This window comes from Seriola dumerili, unplaced genomic scaffold (genome assembly GCF_002260705.1).
Source record: "Seriola dumerili isolate Sdu_G_001 unplaced genomic scaffold, Sdu_1.0 BDQW01000068.1, whole genome shotgun sequence".
NCBI lineage: Eukaryota > Metazoa > Chordata > Actinopteri > Carangiformes > Carangidae > Seriola > Seriola dumerili.
Window position 1 is genome coordinate 19,640,257 of NW_019174323.1, and position 16,121 is coordinate 19,656,377.

Genomic DNA, 16,121 nt, shown 5'->3' on the forward strand with positions numbered 1-16,121 from the left:
ATAGAATGACGTTTTTTAAAACATGCAATACTATCATGTGTTTAATGACATGTTATACTATGAGGTCTGTATGACATGCTACACTAAGAAATTTTTAGCGACATGCTATACGATGTCGTTTTTTACAACATGCAATACTATCATGTGTTTAATGACATGTTATACTATGAGGTCTGTATGACATGCTACACTAAGAAATTTTTAGCGACATGCTATACGATGTCGTTTTTATGACATGCATTACCATGACGTTTTTAACTACATGGTATAATATGATGTTTTACACAACATGTTATACTGTGGCATTTTTGCAACATGCTATACTATGACATTTTTATCACATGCTATAATTTGTTGTTTTTTACAACGTGATATACTAAGACGTTTTTAGCAACATGCTATACTAAGCAATTTTAACAACATGCTATACTAAGACGTTTTTATCGACATGCTATAATTTGTTGTTTTTTACGACATGCTATAGAATGACATTTTTTACGACATGCTATAGAATGACATTTTTTACTACATGTTATGCTAAGACATTTTTAGCGACATGCTATACTGAGTAATTTTTACGACATGCATTACCATGACGTTTTTAACAACATGGTATAATATGATGTTTTTAAGAACATGCTATACTGTGGCGTTTTTCCGATGTGCAATACTATGACATTTTTAACATGTTATACTAAAACATTTTTACCACATGCTAGACTATGTTGTTTTTTAAGACATGCTTTACGATGACATTTTTTACGACATGCTATACTATGACATTTTAACGACATGGCATACTATGGCATTTTCCCGACATGCTGTACCATGACGTTTTTACCGACATGGTATAATATGACGTTTTTTGACGTACTTTGGTGTTTTTACGACATGCTTTACTATGGTTTTATTTCGACGTGCAAAACTATGATGTTTTTACCACATGCTATACTATGGTTTTATTTCAACATATTATAACACTGGGGTTTTTGCAACATGCTATACTATAATATTTTTAACAACATGATATATTATGGAGTTTTTCCGACATGCTATGCTATGTTGTTTTTATGACATGCTGTAATATGACGTTTTTTGTGAAATTCTATACTACAACGTTTTTACGACATGTAATATATCATAAATACATACACTATCACATAAATTAACATTTAGTACACACATGTCTTTGTATGTATATCTGCCATACAACAAACAATACATACTTACATAGATACAAAGATACATAAATAGATACATGGTTAAATACAAACATATTTTTCAGAAGATTGATACATTGAAATAAACCGATAGATACATATGATACTTACATTTTTACTTACATAGATACAAAAATATATACCGATACATACTCACATACTCACATACAGACATACCTGTATATGTATAAACATATATACACAGTAGGGATGTCATGAGAACCAATACTTTGGTACCAAGTTGATGTCAAAATTCTTACATTACTTAAAGTATCAAACATTTATTTTATAACTGGAGATGTGAGTTTTCCTGGATGGACCAATAACACCAAGTGTCACAACAAGAGAAGAAGAAGACAGGCATATTAAACAATAATGTCTCAGACTTTTGTACCTACATATATACATAGAAACATCCACATATACATAAACAAACATACATAGATCCATACATACAGTACATAGTTACATACAGTATCTATTAGCAGTTTTGAGTCTGACTGTGTGGATCCCACCTCAGTGTTCTTTCAAACTGGCACTGTTTAACAAATACATGAAAATTATAATACACAAAGACATGGAAGAATTATAGGAATCATATTTTACATAAGATGAAATGAATTAAGATGCAGTAAAACTACAGATAAACATGAATTAAAATCTAGATTTAGAAGCTGAATGTGAAGATGTTTTTGAAGTTTGATGTCCAGTGTTTATGTTATGCCTCATTAGTAAGACAAGCCTCCACACTCCTTTATCTCTCGCTTCATTTAAAACAAGAGATGGTTTGTGTTAAACCATCGCAGCCTTAAAAACGAACAACATTTAAGCTTTAAACCTTGACAGGAGGACAGTATACAGATGCTAGAATAGATGTAATGTGCTCTTTTTTACTTCTTCATGTTTTTACACATTTTACTTCACCTTTATTCATATAGGGACAGTGATAGAGTGACAGGAAAGTTGGGAGGAGAGAGGGAATTACATGCAGCAAAGGGCCATGGGTTGGACTCGAACCCATGGTAAGGACTGACCCTAAGTGGTACACGCTCTACCAGTTGAGCCACGGAAGCGCCCCACTTCTTTTATTTATATATCTATTTTATTTATCATCTGGCAGCCTCTCGCGTCACAGCGAGATACTGTTATCAAAAAAGAGTGGCTGGGATGAGGAGGAGCTCATTAGCAGGAGTTTATACTGATAATCTGAGATCAGGGCTTGTTTCAACATGAGATCATGTTTATGCTCTTATTTTGACAAAGATAGAAACTGATATCATGATCCTGTCAGAGCCTATATCACAGCACTGTAACCAAGACGTGACTGCCTGGAAGTGATGGCCGCTAGTCTGCAGGAATATGAGGCTGGCGTCTGTCTGTGTGTATGTGTGTGTGTGTGTGTGTGTGTGTGTGTGTGTGTGTGTGTGTGTGTGTGTGTGTGTGTGTGTGTGTGTGTGTGTGTGTTGGTGGGGGTGGGGGGTGGGGGCTGGAGTCTCTCTGATGGTTTCCAGGAAAATGAAACCAAGTTACTACTCTGACTTCCAGACACTCATTCCCTTTAATATCCTCAATAAATAAACCTCAGTGTCAGTCATCAGTCATCTTTGTTTTTAATCTTTTCAATGATCAGAATCAATATGTTTATCCAGAGTCATAGAATTTATTGAATATGAACCATTTGGTTAACATTTTGTTGTAGTTGCTGTGAAGTCTTGAGTAATGGCTAAAACGTGTTTTCTGAAGTCACACTGACCTTTGACCTATAGCTATTAAAATCTAGTCAGTTTCTCCTTGAGTACAGGTGAATGTTTGTGCCAAGGTTTCGTCAAGGTGTTTCTGAGATATCGTGTCCAGGAGAATGAGATGAATAGATTTATTCATATATTGATAACACTCGTATCTATTGGTATTGGTGTGATTATTTCCACTGTAATAATTAATGATTAACAGCAGATATGATAACACCATTACCTCTGGGTATAACTCTTAATATTTTCACTGTCACGATTAACAATCAACAGTGTATACTGCTGTCCGTTATTTAAAAACAGGAGAAATGAATGTGAACTAGTTGATTTTAACCTGTGAGAAGTGAACTGTAGCTCTGTCAAGTGTGAACTCGGTCTCAGCCGGCTAAAACTCTCTCTGCTCTGGAGGTGTGAGTTTGTCTCAGTGTGACCTGAGTTTAGTAAACCATTAAACAGAGATTACAGAACAATAAGTGTGTTTGTGTATAAGTGTGAGTCACACACACAGCTCTGTGTTGGTGCAGAATGTGTTTATGATTTTAAATGAGGAAACTCCCTCTCACTCTGATTCTGTCGTCGTCACTTTGTGAACTTTTACTGCGTTCCTCTGTTTCTAATCTTTCTCTTGGTTGTTGTTTTTCCTCGTTCAGTCAGAGACGTTTGTTCCAAGGAACTTTTATAATTAAGTGATTAAAATCCTCCTTCAGCAGCAGATCAAACTATGAACTCATGAGAAAACGCTGAGCAGCAGAGAAAGTGACAAACAGCTTCGTTAAGTTTAAAGAAACAGCTCGTCTGTTTCGTCCGTGATATCTGATGGATCATTAATGAGTAAACACTGTTTTTGGTTCTACTGTTTCTATCATGTTCTACTGATGGTTTTAAACGTGGGTCACTGTTGTTGTTGTTAGTTTTACTGTTTGTTTTGATCTTAATTTACATCAATGCTTCACATGATGATGTCATGTTTACATGAGAGCCCAAACACAAATGTAATATATGTACATATATTACATTTTCATATATGAGATATACGTATTTATTTTATATGTAAATATATGTAAAAAATTATATATCGAGCCAATACAGATATATACATTAATGTATGTTGATATAATAAACAGTGTGTAGCTCTGTGTGTGTGTGTGTGTGTGTGTGTGTGTCTAGTGACCTAAGCAGTTGTATTGAATCTGGCTTCTCCTTTTGAAATGTTTCTCTGAACTGGACCACACACACCTACTGCTCCTGAGGCTTCGGTCCCGCCGTGTCCCCCCGCCCACCCCGTGCCTAGCCCCCTTCCGGCCCCATCGCCTGCCCCCGGCCCCCCTCCCCTCTGTGTGTAGCTGGAACAAAACAAGAAGCAGAAAGTGTCTGTTACAAGTTTATTCACTGGTCGGTGACCCAGACTGTCACTTCACACAATACTGTTTACATTCAGTTACATCTTCATCACCTGCCTCATCTTCATCCCCTGCCTCATCCTCATCACCTGCCTCATCTTCATGACCTGCCTCATCTTCATCACCTGCCTCATCCTCATCACCTGCCTCATCCTCATTACCTCTCTCATCTCACTTCCTGTGTTCCACCTTAAATGAAGCCAATCCTCTGACTCTGGAACAGAATCACTGACCTGTAGCTTATTACAACATTTCATTAATATTTGAATACAGAAGATTCAGCAGGTTTGTTCAATATGAACATTTCTTCTGTTGCGTTAAAGATTTCTTTAACGACTCAGCTGCACCAGAACATATTTCAATAACATTAATTAATACCCATAATGCACTGCAAAACAAGTTTTCCTGCAGTCCTGCAATGATTCAGTCTCTCTGTATATACAGTATATAAATATATACTGTTTCTATATGTATATATCTCCTATTTCCACATGGAACATGTTTCCTTTGATCAAAATAATTCGGCTCCTTCTTGTTTTAAGTAAATAAAACTTATATAATAAGTTACATTATAAGTTATATAATAATGAAACATTTAAACTGCAGCATGTTCATAAATAAATACACGCGTAAATAAATAGATATTAACAAGTGTAAATAAAAGTGTCCAGGACTTTCAGTCCAGAAGCTCGTCCTTCACCGCTCATTGTTCCGTGCACAGTGTCCCGGCCAGCCGGTCCCAGTGGGTGAAGTAAGGGGCGTAGTTGTACTTGGACTTGAGGTGGTGGAGGTCATGGTGGCGGGCACCCCCGTACAGCCCCAGCGGCACCAGACGGTGGGTGGCCCAGGGCAGGTCGTAGCCGCAGTGGTCCTCCACCGACAGCCAGATGTTGAGCAGGAAGAAGGCCAGCTCGGTGAGGGGGTGGGCGCCCAGCAGGAGGGGGTTGGCGGCAGCGAAGAAGCCCAGGCAGAGAGTCTCCCAGGCCCCGGAATACTCAGTGGTCAGGGCGGAGGTGGAAGTGAAGGTGTGGTGCACCTGAGGAGCAGGAGAAGAAGAAACATGAGGGCAGGCCAAAGACAATAGATTACTGATTGATTGATCATAATGGAATTTCATTGTTTATCTGCTGGATCAAGAATCTGAAAGAGGTTCAGGCAGGAAAAAAAAGAAGTTGGTATTTTTAATAATCAATCAATTATCAATAAATTATCATTTCTTCTGTCAGGAGACTTAACTGATTACTTGATCCATAATTTGAGCTCTAGGTACAAAGTCTCTCCAGACTCCAAGGAGCAGAAGAAGAGGAGCTGATAAAGAGGAGCTGATAAAGAGGAGGTGAAGAAGAGGAGGTGATGAGCAGCAGCTGATCACAGGTGATGTACAGAGAACAGGTGAACAGGTGAACAGGTGAACAGGTGAACAGGTACGGACCTTGTGGAAGGTGCGGTACAGCCAGGGGACTCTGTGGTGCAGCAGGTGCCAGACGAAGCTCTGGAAGTCGAAGAGCAGCAGGCAGACCAGCACCTGAGCCAGCAGGCGGGGGAGGGGCGGGGCCTCCTCGGGCAGGTGGACTGGCCTCAGGTACCAGTGCATCACGGTCAGCGGGAAGATGAAGACCAGGTGGTTGTAAAGTGTCAGAGTCAGGCAGCTCCGCACTGAGGCCCAGCTAACGGAGCTTTGAGGCTGCAGCTTGTACCTGCGCACCAGGGCCCACCTGAAGGACAGCAAGTCCAGCAGCAGGAAGGGCAGGCAGAAGGACAGGTAGACGGAGATGGAGAAGAAGACGGGGAAGAACGGCGAGCGCAGGAGGGAGGAGTGTCCCAGGAGGAAGGTCCAGAGAGGCTGCAGCAACATCCTGCCATCAGAGAGATCCATGGTATGTTCAGTCTGAGAGTCGCAGCTCAATGGGTGAGTTTTATCATCACAGCTGCTCTTCTATCAGGTCAGCTCCACCCACAACCTCTGCTCCACACCCACATACCCTTACAACGAGAGAAAGCGCCTCCTCCACTTCCCCGCTGGTCTCCAGGTCTCCAGGGTCTGTGCTGGTCACATGTCAGAGGTTGATCTGTATGAAGCTGTGGAGTCCTGTCTGTGCTGAGGAGATGAGTCCTGAGGACGGACTGGAGACATGTTTTCCTGTGTGGTTCTAAAGAAAACAGAAGAACACAGTCTTCAAACATCAACTAAATATAGATGAATAACATATGAATATGAATCTCAAACAGACTGAGGAACAGAGGAAGAATGAACAGTCGTCTGGTGCTCAGCTTCCTCTGGTGGCCAAACAGCACAACTGCGGTAACTAAGAATTATAGGAATCATATTTTACATAAGATGAAATGAATTAAGATGCAGTAAAACTACAGATAAACATGAATTAAAATCTAGATTTAGAAGCTGAATGTGAAGATGTTTTTGAAGTTTGATGTCCAGTGTTTATGTTATGCCTCATTAGTAAGACAAGCCTCCACACTCCTTTATCTCTCGCTTCATTTAAAACAAGAGATGGTTTGTGTTAAACCATCGCAGCCTTAAAAACGAACAACATTTAAGCTTTAAACCTTGACAGGAGGACAGTATACAGATGCTAGAATAGATGTAATGTGCTCTTTTTTACTTCTTCATGTTTTTACACATTTTACTTCACCTTTATTCATATAGGGACAGTGATAGAGTGACAGGAAAGTTGGGAAGAGAGAGGGAATTACATGCAACAAAGGGCCATGGGTCGGACTCAAACCCACGGACTTACCCTAAGTAGTACGCGCTCTACCAGTTGAGCCAGAACAGCACAACTGCAGAAACTGAAAACAGCCACATGGTGAATCCCTGCAGTGATAATAACCACTTGTGCTCCTGTACATTGTTATCAAAGAATCTCCAAGTGACTGAAACTCAGGTGTTTTCCTAAAGAAACGACTCACACTTGTTCAGGAGGCTGATGACGGTGGAACAAACACCACATACTGTGTGATGGTTTCATATCCGTATCATCACAAATGCGTTCAGAACTAAAAGCAATTTAACCTGATCACTGTGGATCAGAGGTCATCAACTGAGTCTGACCATCAAACACTAAAACCAGCAGAAACTGAAGGAGGCTGGTGTGTTACTGAAGGTCTTTGAAGGCATCTCAGTGAAGCTTTGTGATTTTAAACTCAATAGCACAGCGATATCTGGTGGTTGGTAGAAGTCACTACAACACCTCACTGATTTTAATAGTTTCAGTGTCATTGGTGGATAAAGATTGTTATTAAATCTGCAGACGTGACTGTGCAATATGTTACAAAGACTGAATACATGCTTCATCCAAAAAGCCTGAAGGAGAAATGTTTTTGCTGCTGGAAATATGAACTAATACTTGTGCAGTTTAGGATCAGTGACACAGAAAACAACCACAAAGAGATGAAAAACAACCCCAGTCTGTGGCTTCCACATGACATAATCTTGATATGAGATGAGACTGTGTCAATATTCACTCATAAGAAAGATACACAGATTTTCTTCTGTGGTAAATCATCAACATCTTTGTTATCTATCTCAACTCTCTTCTTTACGTGATTTCAGAGGGAGCAGTGAAGCCATCATTAGACTGTTTCAGTTTCGTTTCTTTGTCTGATCTCAGGTCTGAATTTCTGTTCAGTCTCTGAGCTGATGAAGCAGTTAGATCAATAACTTCATTAATAAACTCATCCTCATCATCCTCATCATCATCAGACCTTGTTCGGGTGATTTCTGTTTTCCAGAGTCTGAACTTGGAACATTTCATCATGAGGTGAGTTTGCTTTAGTTTAACAGATGAAACTAAAAAATAAAAGCAGTGAATCAGTCTGTGATACATCATCATAAAATCAGTATTAGTCTGTCTGTCAGTACCTGAATGTCTCTTCAGTGACACAGATCACACTATAAGCTAAATGTCCATGTCTCTGCAGCAGTTATCAGAGTTTAAGGTTGAGTTGATTAGTGGGGTTCCACTAATTAAAGATTTTTTGTTGAATGTAATAATGGTAAATGAATGTATTATGTTGATATCAATATTAATTGTACTGAGACTGATAGAAACTGATCCAAACACAGAAACACTTAATTTCTATAAAATACAGGCCGTAAATACTAATCAACCGAGAATTAATTTTATTTAACAAACAGTTTGTTGGTAGATACAGAGACAGAGGTGCAGCTGTAGTATAGGTTCTATCGTAATGATCTTTTTGGAATAAATCCGCCTAAGAAGACATACAGTGAAATGAAAAGTGAATGAAAGTCATCACAGTTTCTGTAGTTACTGTGTTCTGCCTATAGAGGGCAGTATCTCTATTAGCGCTCTATCAGTATCTCTTCGTAGCTCTATTAGAGCTCGATTTAGCACTCTAAAGACCACTTTTGAGAAGAGATATCTGTAACTTACTGACAGGACACCTGCCACTGGAAACCAGGTTGATGTGTCAGGGTCAGCCCAGTCCAGATGCGTATGTACCTGACAGTCATGTGCCTTCATTGGTGGTCAGCTTCATGAAAACAGCCTCTTCTTCACGACTCTCTCGCAGTGATTCTCGCAGCGCTCTACACTCCAGACTTCTGCAGCTGCAGAGTCGCTTCACCTGGGATCTGAGAAAGGACGACATAGAGCTGGAAAACCTCAGCACTCGACTCCAGGACCATTTAGAGCTTAAGCTGGGACAGCGGGGTGCCGTGGCTCGCTCCTATAGCTTCTTGGCTTACGTCAGGTAGAGTAGCTCAAGTGTCCACTCACCTGGCTGAGAGTTACAAACACAGGAGTTACACAGACAGAGCAGACCAGTGTGCAAAAGCTCATTTTCCTAAAGCACGTGTTTTAAATGGTTTTGTTTTACTGTGGTGGTGTGTACAAATGAGTTCTTCCTTTAGAAACTTAAGCAAGACTAGCAGCCATCGATTAGCTCACTGCCTGTGAAACTTGGCCCAGGGGGGAAGAACCCAGTATTTAAACTGTGATGTGTTCACTTAATGTTAACTAACTTACTGTCGTTAAACTGAACTGAACGTGATTCGTGATTTCCACCTCTGTAATATGTCTGTCCTCAGGTATCTTCAGGATCGGCCAAAGGATGCGGTGTCACTTCTCCACCAATCAGAAGAGAAGACCAGAGAGTGTTATGGTGAGGAGAGTGAGCAGCGGCTCATCGTGACGTATGGAGACCTGGCCTGGCTGAAGTATCACACCGGAGACTACACTCAGTCAGAAAGCTACTGTCAGAGAGTTGACAACATACTGGTGAGTATCCAGACACTGCTCTATGAGGAACTTGTATTAGTACTGGTTTCAACTGCGGACTCGTTCTTCCTTCTCTCTCAACAGTTGAAGTATCCTACTGGCTCCTCTACAGTCCTCCACACAGAGGTGTATGGAGAAAAGGCGTGGACCTACCTCAAGTTTTCGAGGTCTTACTATCCCAAAGCCATTGACTGTTTCTACAAAGCTTTGGAGCTGCAACCTGATGACAGTGAATGGAATGCTGGCCTTGCTATCGCCCTTTTCCGCACAGAAGCAGTAAGTAAAGTGAATGAAATTAAAGCATGTAGCTCTTTGCTGCACCAAACTGGCACAGTGAGTTGGGGGATCCATCAGTGATTATGGATTGTTCGGCATTGGTACTCAGCCTCACACAGGGCACCATTATGTTGGGCATTGGTTGTATCAGCTATCATAAATCAAGGAAATCTTAATATTTAAAATAGTAACATTAATCAGTAACTCTACATGTAGACTAAAAGTGTGCCAGGTTAAAAAGGGTGTTAGCTGCATGCAAGCCCTAGTGCTGGGATGTGCTACAGGTATGTGTCTGAACATATGAGTATCAAGTCAACAGTGTGGCTAACTAGAACCTAAGCAAACCTTACAAACATCGAGCTAAGTGGATACATTAACCAAACATGTACATTGCCAAAGGTTAAGAGTCCTGTGCGTCGTGGCTGCTGGCGATGAAGTACTCGTTCACTCAGGGCTGCTGTTGAAGAGCAGAGTGAGAGAGAGTGCTGTGGCCTGCTGTGAGCAGGCCTGCAGGCAACCTATTGTCCCAAGTGCTGACCTGATGCTGGGAGCCTTGTTGCTGCACAGAGATGTTGTTCCTGGGTAAGCCAGGGAGAGAAGATAGAGAGAACAAGCTGGTTTTGTTTGTCTGACCCCCTTGGGGGTCACATTTCACACAATGACCAACAGTCACTGGTCAGTAAGGTCCCTGGGGGAGGGTCATCCCCAGGTGTGAAAAATTGTGGGGGAGTTATTTTGTCTATGAAACAAAAGAACATGTGGTTTCCACCATCTTTATTGTAGGGAATACCAAACTGAAATACTGAAGCTGATAGAAGATTTCTCAGCCCAAGAATTTGAAACAGTAAACTGACCGGAGTCTCATTTACAGGCAGGTTCCCAAAAACCCCAGGAATCTGAGGAGTCCCCGGCCACTAAACAGCTCCGCAGAGCCCTGGACATCAACCCTGATGATGGGGTCCTGATGTCAATGCTGGCCCTGAAGCTGGCCGGCTACCGGAAACACCAAGAGGCTGAAGGCCTGGTAGAGACAGCACTGAAGATCGGTCCAGAAAACCCTCATGTCACCCGCTATATTGCCAAGTACCTTCGCAGTCAGGTAGGTCAGAATTAGGTAGAACTTCTCTTATATTTCCAATCATCCATTTATTCTGGATCTTGGCCATGGTGGCGGGAAGCTAAACAGAATATTCAGGAAGTCCTTCCTTTGAGACACATCCTTCAGCACTTCTTGGGGGATTCAGGAAGTGCTACTTCCCAGGTCAGATGGGATAATCCCATCGAAGTCCTGAGGCATCCAGATGCTGAGCCACTTAAATACTTTACTGGAAATGTTATTTCTGTCCTAAAAATGATCTGTTCATATCTGACCATGTGCCAGGGTGAAATTGAGCGGTCCATTGATCTGCTGGAGAAAGCACTGAAAAGGACCAGTCAGTCAGCCTTCCTCCACCATCAGCTGGCTCTGTGCTACAAGAATAAGAAGATTGCTGAGCAGACCAGGAAGCCCTCCAACATCCAAAGTATATACACACACACATACGTAGGTCTAAAAGTACTTTGCTATGCCATAAAAACTCTAATCTACCCTATGTTCTACTGCGCTACAATAGGAGTGAAGCAGTGGAGGCGCCTGTGTATTCACCACCTTGAGGAAGCTGTCAAGATAAAGACTTCATTTCTCCTTGCAATTGCTGATCTGGCACTGCTGTATGGAGAAGAAAAGGACTTCAGCAGGTACTCTGTCTGTCTGTCTGTTTGGGTTTGTCTTTCTTTTCTTGGACTAATCACTATTATTTCTGTCTCTGTCAGGGCTGAGGAGCTGTTCCAGCAGGGCTTGAAGATGTTAGAGTCAGAGTCAGAGAACAGCATTTGTCAGGTTGTCCATCAGCGCTATGCAGACTTTAACTTCTATCACACCAAAAAGGAGGCTGAAGCGATCAATCACTACACCCAGGTAGGTTTATGTCTGCATGTGTGTTGCTAACACAATTTGTCATTTGTAATACATTTGGACTACACACTCACATTCACAGATTGAAATTATCACAACTACAAAAGAAAATGATCAATCCATTTGTTCTGAGATGAGGGTCATCGGTGGATTGATCTCTTTCAGTTGGGACTGGTTCATGAGTGAGATTAGGATGGAGCGGTAGATTGACAGGTGGCAACAGCAGTAAAGCGGACTCTGCACCAGACCATTGTGGTGAAGAGGGAGCTGGGCCAGAAACAGAGAGCTAAGCTCTTGATTTACCAGTCGACCTTCTTTCAGACACTCACCTCTGGTCATATAATTGGTTAGTGACCAAAAGAATGAGATCACAGATACAAGCTGCTGAAATGGATTTCCTCCGTAGGGTGTCTGGCTCAGTCTTAGAGATAGGGTGAGGAGGTCTGCCATCTGGGGGGAGCTCGGAGTAGAGTTGCTGCTCCTTTGCATTGAAACGAGCGAGTTGAGGTGATTTGGGCATCTGGTTAAGATTGCTCCAGGGGTCTTTACTACAAAGCAAGTTCAAGATACCCAGGAGAACTTTTTGTTATCTGGCTTGACTGAACCTAACATTGGCCCGTGTTTTATTCACCCAACAGGGTCTGCTATTAACATCGAAGACATGGGAGTCCAAACTATGCGCAAAGGTAAGCATCAGGTTTCACAGACCTGCTAATGCAGTCTTACATAATGAAGGTTATGTCTGTAAGTGTATTATAACTCTAGTATTAGAGATCACTCTACTGTTTAGTCTCTCCCATTCTCCACTGAGAAAAAAGGATATTCTTGCTCAGCCACTCAGAATTACCCAGTAAGCATTTTGCACCCAAACGGTAAAGCAACAGTGGATACTGTACGGCCATGGTACAAGGAGAGGGCTGTCTGGACCTCTTTGCTGAGGCTGCTGCCCCCGCGACCCGGATCCGGATAAGCGGGAGATGACGAACGAACGAACGAACGAACGAATGAACGAATGAACGAACGAGTCATGTTACTGAGTAAGCAGCAGGTGAATGTTCACTGTCCTGTTTGATGGAGTCGGGTCAGTGGAGAATCACGCAGTGACAATAGCAAGGGAGGATGGTTTTTGTCCACTAGAGACAGCAGATAAATCTGAGCTGTCACTTCAAACTAATTTGAAACTTTAATGTCGGGACAATGTTTAATGCCAACGTCAATTTGATGTAGAACACTGACGATAGCTGATACTGATATTTAATTAGCTTTAAGTTGTGTTGTTAAGGAGCCAAAATCAAACTTCTTCCACACATCTTATGACGTATGAAATACAGATGTTCTAGTTGTGAGGAAAACCCGTCTGCTAAATGTCAATCAGCCAACATTGGGTTTTAACATCTACCTGGTTTTCATTTCCAAACAAAATTAAACGTCCGTTCGTTAAATTTAGAGTCGTTAGAGTCATCAGAGTTCTTAATAGTCACCAACGTCGTCAGTTAGAGTCCTCAGTGTTGTCTGATGGCTGTCTGAAGGCAGGTGTAGTGTGATATCAAACATAAATTCATCTTCAGGTGTTGTTCCTCCTGTTTTTACTCCAGAGGCTGAGGCAGATCGCAGAGCGACGTCTCTCAGAAGACGGGAATGACGGCCAGGCCTACGCTCTGCTGGCTGTGTTGGCAAAAGCTGAAGATGACAAGAAGAAAGCTGCTGAATTTTATGAGAAAGCTTTGGACTGTGATGAAGACAATGACAAGTACCTGTCTGCTCTGTGTACACTGCGCATGGAGCTGTAGAGACCTGAGAGGAGACATTTGAGTGCACTTTAAGTTTGATTATAATCACTGCTGTACTGTTGCACCTATCATCAGTTAGAAGTCATTTTATCATCAGTTTACCTGGTTTCCTTCACTTATTGAATAGATGTATGAATATTAAAAGTAGAACTGAATCCTTATACCAAGGTCTCCTACTGCACCGAAGCTTTAGTGATGAGGCTCACTGTGAGTCTCTTTGGATAAAAGTGTCTGACACATGAGTAAATGTAAATGTAGACAAAGTCACATCTGCAGTTAGAGCATTAACAACTCATCATTAAACCTGAATGCGATTTATTTGGTTTGGTCAGTGTTCTGATATTAGACATTAGTTAAACCTCATTAATGTGTGATATCATTTTAATTCATGTATGTTGAAGCATAAATCACTCTGCTGAAACAGTGGGACATGTGTCTTAAATGTAGATTTAAAAACATTAACCTGTTTCTCACTGTCACACAACTTTAAATAAATGCTGCTGTTGCCGTCACTGTGTCCCCATGTTGTTGGAGGTGTGTTACAGTGACCTGCTGTAGTTTCAGGTTGATGTTTGTATAGTTACTGTGGAGTCTGACACATGGTACAGAGCTGTAGATGATGGTTCACTGACTGATTATGTCTCTGTGGTGGTTTTGTGTCTCTTTGTGGTCGGTTTGTGTCTGAGACAGAGTTGTGTTGCTGCTGCTCCTCACAGAGAGTTTTTAAGTTGTCCTCCTGTCTAATTCTCTTCTGTACGAGGCATCAGAGGAGACAGTGAAGGCATCGTTACTTTGGTTTCGTTTCTGCGCTCTGTTACTTCACTTCACATCACAAATACCAGGACGAGGTTGGAGCCTGAACGCAGAGAAACATGAGGTGATTTGTTTGTCTCGTTTTTATTTCATCAGCTGTGTTGTGTTCAGGACCTAATCAGCTGTTTGTGTGTCTGATCAGCTGATCCACTTTGTGATCACAACATCAGGAACAAATGAAACACAATTTCCAATTGAAGCTGCGTTCTCTTTTTCAGTCGAGATAGAAGTTGAGGAAATGATGAATGGCTTTGGTTTTAGGTTTAAATGTCTTAAATGTTTATTTTCATGTTCAGTTAATCAATCAACCTCATGCCTGGGTGTGGTTTCTCTGCAGTACAGAGTAGACTCCCAGCATGCACCTGCATAGAGATGAGATTATTTAGTACACGGGGAAGGGGAGGAGGGGGGCATGTCATCTCACTTTTCCAGTTTCAAGACAGTTTTTTGATGAAGTCTCTCTGGACATTGAAATGGGGGAGAGAGAGAGAGAGAGATCCATTATTATAACCATGAGCTCAGAGGAACTGTGGGTTCTGGTTCTCTCAGTGTTTCACTGCTGTACGTTACACACAGAACCACTATGGAACATGTGAAACACCATAGCATTCAAAAAGGTGTAGCTGAATTCCAAAGACACTGATTGGTCAGAAGCTGGAGATCCTGCCCTCTCTCCACTGACACTGTGACATCATCACACAAAGTTCACAGGCAGAAAACAAACTGCACAAGTTTATAAAACTACAGTTCCAGATACAAACACCTGTTAGTAATCTGTATGGAAGGCCAGAGAGGACAAAAACATGTTAACTTGACTTCTGAAGTCACATGTTCTCAACATGTTTATAAGTAAACAGGAACAACAGATAACTACAATTTCTGCGGTTTGATTCCCTCTCTACCATCACTAAGTAAAAATGAAGGCGTCACCGACTTCAGCAGCGTAATGAGCGTTTCATGTGTTGCAGTGATGCAGGTGAGGACGTCTGCTCCCGGCTGCAGTAGCTGCAGAGTCACTTCACCTGGGATCTGAAGAAGGAAGACCTGCAGCTGGACGACCTCTGCAAGCAGCTGCAGCACAACATAGAGCTGGCGCTGGGACAGCGGGGGGCGGTGGCCAACGCCTACAGCTTCCTGGTTTATGTGAGGTACAGGACACTGTGAGGTCAAAGATTCACACAGGTGGATAAACACCTCTCTGATTCAGTAAAGACTCATAACTCACCTGACTTTACACAGGTGAAACTGTGTTGATCCAGGAAGTAGACAAGGTCAAACAGTGGGTGTACGGTGAAGCCAGAGGGTCAGAGAAGAGTCTGAAAACTAGCTAATATCATTAATAATAATACATTATTATTCTTGGCAGTTGGTCAGAGAGTCAAAAAGATAAATGAAGTGAATGATGGTTACAGGTGGATCTGAATGTGAATGTGTTATAGTGACCAACAGTTTTATAATGATCTTAAAGATCCAGTGTCAGCAGCCAAGTTACTGTCATCTCTACGGTGGCCCTGAAGCTCAAAACACAAACATCTTCATCAGTTTAACAACACATGAGCTGCAAATTCATGCAACACAACGTTAGTGTTTCCAGGGGACGCAAAAAAGTGACGGACCTCGGGGGCACTCGTTTACTTTCTGACTTGAAGTTATGAAGAT

General features: G+C 41.7%; 2 protein-coding genes across 3 annotated transcripts; one reads left to right on the forward strand and one right to left on the reverse strand.

The window, feature by feature from the left end:
- Positions 1 to 4,343: 4,343 nt before the first annotated feature.
- ch25h (cholesterol 25-hydroxylase) lies at positions 4,344 to 6,255 on the reverse strand. Its single transcript, XM_022743089.1, has 2 exons — positions 5,801 to 6,255; positions 4,344 to 5,404 (listed from the first exon to the last, which is right to left on the reverse strand). The coding sequence occupies exons 1-2, from the start codon at positions 6,242 to 6,244 to the stop codon at positions 5,072 to 5,074; spliced, it is 777 nt and encodes a 258-aa protein (XP_022598810.1). The 5' UTR covers positions 6,245 to 6,255; the 3' UTR covers positions 4,344 to 5,071.
- Positions 6,256 to 6,481: 226 nt separating this feature from the next.
- LOC111220118 (interferon-induced protein with tetratricopeptide repeats 5-like) lies at positions 6,482 to 14,161 on the forward strand. 2 transcript variants are annotated; one of them, XM_022743090.1, is made up of 11 exons: positions 6,483 to 6,670; positions 8,090 to 8,147; positions 8,923 to 9,102; positions 9,440 to 9,629; positions 9,714 to 9,905; positions 10,777 to 11,004; positions 11,287 to 11,428; positions 11,519 to 11,642; positions 11,718 to 11,862; positions 12,498 to 12,545; positions 13,455 to 14,161. In XM_022743090.1, the coding sequence occupies exons 1-11, from the start codon at positions 6,577 to 6,579 to the stop codon at positions 13,647 to 13,649; spliced, it is 1,596 nt and encodes a 531-aa protein (XP_022598811.1). In that variant the 5' UTR covers positions 6,483 to 6,576; the 3' UTR covers positions 13,650 to 14,161. The 2 variants fall into 2 exon arrangements, with proteins under 2 accessions (XP_022598812.1, XP_022598811.1); XM_022743091.1 differs by lacking the exon at positions 8,923 to 9,102 and having other exon boundaries at positions 6,482 to 6,670.
- The last annotated feature ends 1,960 nt before the right edge of the window (positions 14,162 to 16,121 follow it).

Bases quoted from the DNA above. Each gene is read 5' to 3' on its own strand.
- ch25h (XM_022743089.1), bottom strand. From the start codon at position 6,244: ATGGATCTCTCTGATGGCAGGATGTTGCTGCAGCCTCTCTGGACCTTC. The intron at 5,405-5,800 runs GTCCGTACCTGT...CCTGCTCCTCAG, and splicing joins TGTACCGCACCTTCCACAAG to GTGCACCACACCTTCACTTC.
- LOC111220118 (XM_022743090.1), top strand. From the start codon at position 6,577: ATGAATATGAATCTCAAACAGACTGAGGAACAGAGGAAGAATGAACAG. The intron at 9,630-9,713 runs GTGAGTATCCAG...CTCTCTCAACAG, and splicing joins AGAGAGTTGACAACATACTG to TTGAAGTATCCTACTGGCTC. The intron at 11,005-11,286 runs GTAGGTCAGAAT...ACCATGTGCCAG, and splicing joins CCAAGTACCTTCGCAGTCAG to GGTGAAATTGAGCGGTCCAT.